This window comes from Penaeus japonicus, unplaced genomic scaffold, assembly GCF_977035675.1.
Source record: "Penaeus japonicus unplaced genomic scaffold, GWHDUDI00000001_assembly GWHDUDI00000020, whole genome shotgun sequence".
Classification (NCBI taxonomy): domain Eukaryota; kingdom Metazoa; phylum Arthropoda; class Malacostraca; order Decapoda; family Penaeidae; genus Penaeus; species Penaeus japonicus.
This window is the reverse complement of record NW_028234422.1, coordinates 20,235,732-20,243,231: the sequence shown is the minus strand read 5'-3', so window position 1 is coordinate 20,243,231 and position 7,500 is coordinate 20,235,732. Positions and strand designations below refer to the sequence as shown.

General features: G+C 44.1%; 1 protein-coding gene across 1 annotated transcript in view; it reads right to left on the bottom strand.

Moving 5' to 3' along the window:
• Positions 1-44: 44 nt before the first annotated feature.
• Positions 45-7,500, bottom strand: part of Su(H) (recombining binding protein suppressor of hairless) — an 83,143-nt gene continuing 75,687 nt past the window's right edge. Inside the window, exons 9-12 of the mRNA XM_086548071.1 lie at positions 3,021-3,274; positions 2,577-2,732; positions 2,090-2,275; positions 45-1,763 (exon numbers count right to left, since the gene is read on the bottom strand). Coding sequence (XP_086404197.1) covers positions 1,395-1,763; positions 2,090-2,275; positions 2,577-2,732; positions 3,021-3,274 — 965 coding nt within the window. The 3' untranslated portion in view covers positions 45-1,394. The remainder of the gene's footprint in view (positions 1,764-2,089; positions 2,276-2,576; positions 2,733-3,020; positions 3,275-7,500) is intronic.

The window sequence follows — 7,500 nt, the reverse complement described above, 5'->3', positions numbered from 1 at the left end:
CTGTTACATGAACCTTAAACCATAAGGGAAAAAAAAAAAAGTTCTTTACAAACTGAACTTTATTGCATGAATGAATATTAAATACTGTACATAAAGAGACTGCTGTACACTTATCACAAACTTCAATGTGTGCTACATTTGGGCAGAGTACCTGTGGCACTGACGGCCCCTTGTGACCAAAAATTACACTCATTTTCTAACGTGAACTGTGACCTCGCGGAACCTGTGACCCTTGTTTATATGACTGTGAAATGGCTTTCCCTCTCCCAAATTTATTATAATATCTTCTTTTTGACAATTTATGCAATTATTTACATAATAGTTACATACCCAAATACAAAAAACCTGATGTTTAAAGATGTACAAAGCATGGTCTCTCATCATATATTTCATGCTCTATACCAATTCTAACATAGGTATAGTCTTCAATACATTAAAAAAAACATTCTAATTAACAGTAGTTACACCATGTGATGCATATTTCACAATAGATCTGATAATAGTTACTGCATATGTAATAATGAAGAGGTGGACCAGACACAGCCACACTAACCTAACAGTACACTGTTGAACTTTTAAGTGTAGCTTCCAATTATCCCTACGAGTTTTGTGGCTATTAAAATTAAAATATAGAATTAAAAAAAAGAGAAAAACAGATGAATACAATCTAATCCAATATTTACAAAAATAAAACAATACAAAAATTCACTCAAGAAATAGATCAAATACCTAAAGTTGAGATCTAAAAATACTTTCAATCATACGAGTACAAAAATATCACAAACAGTAGAAGGAACCTCTAGAGAAGTATATCAGTTGCAGCCAAAACCTTTGAATTTGAGTTTTCATGGAGTAATATTTCCCATTCAGTAAACAAATATTCTTTGCAAATTTCCTACACTAGTCACTAATTAACTTTGTACATTGAGTGTGGTCATTTTTAAAAATGGAATGTCATGTACAGACGTGATTATACAAAACTTCGCAAATCCAAAACTATGTTGTACACACATCACGATGAGTAAACATTTTTTTCCCACTATGCTCACTACTGCACTTGTTATACGTCCGCCCAAGTAAAGAGTAATGAATCAAGTAAACCCTCATGCGTCCAATTCGGTACTGTGTCAAGACTGTCTCTGTCAGTAAGTACGGCACAATAGGTTTCATCACTAACATTATTTCACTTCACTTTCACTGGGCACAAGCATGTGTTTCGGGAGCACTTCACAGCCCAACACAACAAACAACACAACACGGTATTTTTTTCACTGAATTTCAAATTCACCCATGACATACATGCTGCTCCTGTAGTTTTTTCTTTCTTATCTTTTGCAGTATGTCTGTTTCATGGGCTTTCCTTTGTAAGCTTAGGGAAGACAGAGTCAAGGCCTTTAAAGATGCTGCTGCTGCTGCTGTTGCTGCTGCTGCTGCTGTTGTTGTTGCTGTTGTTGTTGTTGTTGCTGCTGTTGTTGCTGCTGCTGTTGTTGCTGCTGATGCTGTTGCTGGGTGGATGTATGAAGTGGTTGTGAAGGTTCAAACTGTAGAGGTACGAGGGGGTTGGCTGGTGGCGAGGCATGATGGTGTGCATGGGCGGAGGTGGGAGTGTCGTGCAGTGAGGCGGGTGGCAGGCGATGCTGGGGTGGTCTCATAATGTCGTCCGCCTGGGGACAGTGCTGCCTCGGGCCGGGCTCAGGTGTGTATGTGAAGGTAAGGTTTGTAGCATAGATTATGCCGTCATTACGGACTAAAGACACAGGCACCTGAAGAAGAGAAAAGCATGTGAGTATTTGTATGTAGTCATTTTTAATATAATGCATATGATAACAGATCACTATATTTCTCAGAACAGTCTCTTTTATATATAAGACAATCTGCTAAAGGTTTTAAACAATGCAACCAATTACTCTTCCCTCCACTGCACAAAATGTTACATGCATTCTAATGACATATCTAAATAGAACAACTTTGTTGAATCTAAAAAGCTTGAAAGATAAAAAAAAAACCTGTAAATATTTGATGATTAAAAGTACAAAAAGGACCTCTTCACAGAAAAACAAATCCTAAAAGACAAATAACTGTCCCTCACCTGCGTTGGCTGACGAACCCATTGCCATCCCCTTCGGAAAGCAGATATGTCAGGCACAACACAGAGCATAGACTCCTGACAGCGATACATGGTCTCTGCTTCCACATCGCCAAACCACACGCGAAGGTTGGGGCTGAAGCTCTCTCCGGTCAGCTCCAACATTGCGACATCACCACCTCCATTTAGCTGTGAAAAAGACATTTTGAAGTCAGTATATAATCATCCAGTATCAAAGGAGGGTTGAAAGTCTGCCAGAAATCAAAGCTCTTGTAGTCTCTATGCAGTTTATGAAGCAAAGACACATCAGAAATTTGGAAAAACACATGTTTTCTGTTCCTTTTCAAAATCCACATCTGAAAGTTTGCCAAACTAAAATCTACTTTCTTTGCAATATCCACACTTGGAGTTTACCATAATAAAACCTACTTTCCTTTCAATATCTGTGTTTGAAACCCACCAATGAGAGACAAGAACCTTCTGTACTTACGTGCAGAGAATTGACAATAGGTACAGGTGTGACAGGTGCACGAACAGGTCCCATGCCCTCATAGAACTGGTATTCAGCCTTGTCAGTGCTGATAATGGTCCAGGAGGCACCGTCATTGATCATCTCCTTGTTGGGTTCTCTGGGGCAGGGGGTGGCCTGAGAAAGCAAGGCATTTTGTTAACGGTAAAATCATGAGGCCATTGGTGAAATATGTGAGACAATTTGCTAATGATGAGGCTGATAAAATATTTCACCATATAATCATGAAGTGATACTCCTCTATTTACCTTTAAAGATTAATCTGAATATTCACATATCTTTAAAAATTAATATGAATATTCACATATCTTTAAAGATGAATCTGAATATTCCCATATCTTCCTAATAAACCAACCCCCCCTAAAGAAAGGAGAAAAATGACAAGAAAAACCCGCAGCCTCTCACCTGGAACTGAATGATGCGCTCCTGACTGAGGCACAGATACATGCGCTCGGTGTCCTTCATGTAGAAGGCGCACTTGTGCAACTGCGAGACCGGGTCGTCCGCGTCCATGAGCGCCGTCTGCTTGTCCACCTTCCGGATGATGAGTCTGGGCAGCGCCATGCCCGTCGCGGCGCACACCAGCTTCACCGTCGACCCGTAGTGGATGTAGCCGTCGCGCACGCTGAACTCCTCGCTCTCGCTCTCGTTGTCGTCCACTGTGGGGAGGGGGAGGGGGGGGGGTTAGTGGCTCTGGGATCGCTCATGATTGTGGCGTGATACCTGGAATTTGTTGATGGGATGCCTTTGCATAGGACATCTTCAGCGCCGTTTAATGACGTGCTTTAATCAAGAGAGTTTCATTTTCCAAATGCCATGAATGAGTTTATAATTTTATTTTAGTTGGATTTCTTTTCTCTACGTTACTAGGGTTGAGACTAGATACTTGTTCATTGATTCATTTAAGACTAAAAAATGATGCGGTAATTAAAAAAAAAAAAAAAATCCAGTAAAGTGAAAAGTTCACAAGTAGTAGCGCAGGGTATGAAAAAGGCAAGGCTCAGGGATGGCATGCAAGTACATACTATTCACAATCTTCTGCAGAATCACACACCAACTCGAAACAAGACGAACTAAAGCAACACAAATTTGACAATGTTCCTCCATGAAAAGTAAATAATAATAATAACCAAAACCCGTGATCCATTTCCCTCATCCAGAATGCAGTCCAAACCGAAATGGTGAAAAGTTGATTTCCTTGGCGGACAAATGCCCTTCTTCAATCATTAAGCGGCCGAGACGAAAACTCTGAAATCTTAAGGACGGCGAGAGAAAGAGAGAACGCCCCCCTTTACCCAGTAAATTACGATCTATAATTCCCGTGTGAAAATCCAAGTATCGGAAAGCCATTTGTGAAAGATGCAAGGAAAGCAAGCGAGAGATAAAAGTGCAGAGTGCATAATGGATGTACACCTGGCGGGAGGCGGCGCGCACCTCAAGCCTTCCCACCGTCAGCTGCTACCTACCTCCCCCTCCCCCTCCCACTCCCCTTCCGCCCGAACTCCCCCCATCCTTCACCCAACCACCAACAAACTACCTTCACCGCACCCTATCCTTCCCTGACCCCCTACACACTATCCCCATCCCGTCCTTTCCCCTTCCGAACCTCCTTCCCCTCCATCTCATCCTTTCCCCTCCCCAACACCTCCTCCTACATCCCACTCCCCCACTCAGCCCTCCACCACCCCCTCCCCCCGCCCCTAGCTTTCAACCTCACGCGAAGACAAGTACACCGCGGTTACATGTGCATCCACTTACGCCTGCGCCTCGGGGCAAAGCATCGCGAACACATGTTTGCAAGCACAACCAAAGAGACGCGCTCCCTCTCTTTTTGTTTTCCCCCTTACCTTCTCTCTCTCTCATTTCCTTCTCTTTCATTTACCTTTGTCAACGCATCCCTCCCCTCTCTCTTTCATAAGTAAAAATATATGCCAGCACGCACGCCCCCCACACACTCACTCACTCACACATACACACATACAAACACATGTAAAACGAAGCGGTCGATTTGCTCCCATGAGAACCACCTTGTAGTTATCATCATAAAGACAGACTCAAACGACATAAGAACGAACTAACAGCGTGTAGGTAAAAACAAGGAAAAAATCTCGGCAAAATTACCCGTACGTGATGTAATTTCGGCGCCGACCCTTCGTGGCTGCGTAATGCGCTCATAATAATTCCGTGAATGTGTTTATATCCGCGTGCAGTTGAGTAAAAAAATAATGATCATACAATAATAATTTAAAGAAAGGGAACGCACGCCCTGTCTATATTCCACGTGCAGATCCCACGACCCTGACTGACTGACTGACTAACGGACGAAAGTTGCTGTGACAGTCGAAGGAACACAAAAGCCAGTCCTTAAAACAGTCAGAGGACCAGTCATTAAAAACTCACTCACTCACTCGCTCGCTCTCCCACTGCCTTTTCCCCTTTTCTCTCTCACTCCATCGTAAAAACACAAGACAACAAGGACGAGTCACACGAGGAGGTACTTACGCAAGTGTATCGTGAAGGCGCCCCACTGCGTCGACGATGCGTGGAAGTTGCCGTTCTCGACGTGCAGGTACCGCGTGGACACCGTCTGTGAGCGCAGCCGGTTGAACAGCGCCACCTTCGTGCCCGACGCGATGCACACTGCGGGAGGGAAAGGGTTAGGGCGTCGGTCTCAGAGGGAGGAATTTACTAGAGGCCTGTTATGTTGGCCGACTGTGAGCGTGGGTTCTATCCGGAAACAAATGCATGCAAAAGCATTAACATCCATCCGCACGCAAAGTACTATACACATACGCACACATTCATTATGTATGTATGTATGTATGTATATATGCATGCATTTATGTATATATATACACATATATATACATACATACATATATATATATATATATATATATATAAATGTGTATATATATGTAATAAAATGTCATGTATATGTGTGTATATATACATAAACACACACACACACACACACACACACACACACACACACACACACACACATATATATATATATATATATATATATATATATATATATATATATATATATATATATATATATATATACACACACACATATATATATAATGTGAAGATTAGCTGCAAAAGGGAAAATATATTATGAATATAATACCAGATAAAAATCAGGTTATCATCAATGAAAGCCCATCTTCATTTAATCTCAAACAAAACCGGGAAGGTATACTTAATACGCCTCCATACTCTCCCATCTCGAGGTCTTCGTAAGGTGTATTGTGTAAACCGGTAATTCCTGACCACTTCCCCTTCCAATGTTGGTAAATCTATTTCTCAAATTCGGATGTTAGTGTTAGTAGAAAGAAAAAAGTAGAAAGACAAGAAAACCAAACCGATGAAATCAAAATGAAAGAAAAAACAACGCACGTAATATAATACTATTCAAGAACAAGAAATAAGAAAGTGACATCATTTGAGATCTAGAAAACAGACAAGCAGCCGTGTGTCAATTCCCTGGTAGAAAATGGCGACCGCGCTGGCACGGGGCGGGGGCCTGCCCGCTGAGGCAAGGGGCGTCGCTTAAACCATTAGGTCATAAACGGAAGACTTGCAATCGAGAGGGAGAGGGGTAGGGGTGGCGAGGAAGGAAGAGAGAGAGAGAGAGAGAGAGAGAGAGAGAGAGAGAGAGAGAGAGAGAGAGAGAGAGAGAGAGAGAGAGAGAGAGAGAGAGAGAGAGAGAGAGAGAAAGAGAGAGAGAGAGAGAGAGAGAGAGAGGGGGAGGGGAGGGGGGAAAGGGGAGAGAGGAGAGGGAGAAAAGAGGAGAGAGAGAGAGAGAGAGAGAAGGAGAGAGAGAAAGAGAGAAAGAGAGAGAGAGAGAGAGAGAGAGAGAGAGAGAGAGAGAGAGAGAGAGAGAGAGAGAGAGAGAGAGAGAGAGAGAGAGAGAGAGAGAGAGAGAGAGAGCAAACAAACATATCTTAACTTAGGCCTCTCCTTATTCCCGTGGCCACCGCCTGGCGCGCAGGAGTTCCGCATCGGACAGGTGACGGCGGAAACAAGGTGATCCTCCGGACCCCCCCCCCCCCGGCACCAACCCCTAACTTTCAGTTTTCTAACCGCATAATCCCGGAGCAGCCATTACGGAGCTCGGCGCGGGGGAGGCGTAACCCTCGCGCTGCAAGTGTCACGGCAAAGTGATCATTACCGCCGGGATATATAGGGGCCACGACGGGACCCGACGGCTGCCTCGCGTCCTGCCCCTCATCCAGGTCAAGAGGGGCCCGCAAATGATCGTAATTTTACTGTTATTACATCCAGCGGCGCACAAGGGCCCCTTCACACCGCCGGAGCAGAGCACTGGGGACCCGAACGCTGCTTCCTTCCTTCCTTGAAGCAAGCGCTGTACATATGCTTACGAAATCCGCTTTCGAATGCCGACACTACATGACTCAAGAGTTATGCCTCAAACTGTAATAAAAATCTCCGTCACTGAGGCAATGAAAACAAAATCGTCGAGTTGAAGAAAGGCATAATGAAGGCCACTTCAACTTCGACCGAAACTTCCTCGCAATCCGACAGCGTTGCAGCTTCCCCGACAGTGGCAGCGAGGAGGCAGGCTGCCACGCGCCTCCCCGAGAGTGTCACGCGTCTACACTTTCCAACAATAAATCCGGTAAAGTTTCGTAACCACTCCATGCCGCCGCCGCCGCCGCCGCCGCCGTCGCTGCTCCTAAGACACGCGGCCGCGATTACGTAAGAAAGCCGTCGGTGACGCCGGTGCGTATCCCTTGAAGAAAACGCTCACGCATTCCTCGCACCACAGTCGTAAGCACTCTGCCTTTCCAGGTCACCATCGCAAATACGCAAAAAATCCTTCTCTCTCTCTCATTTCCTTTCTCTTTCATTT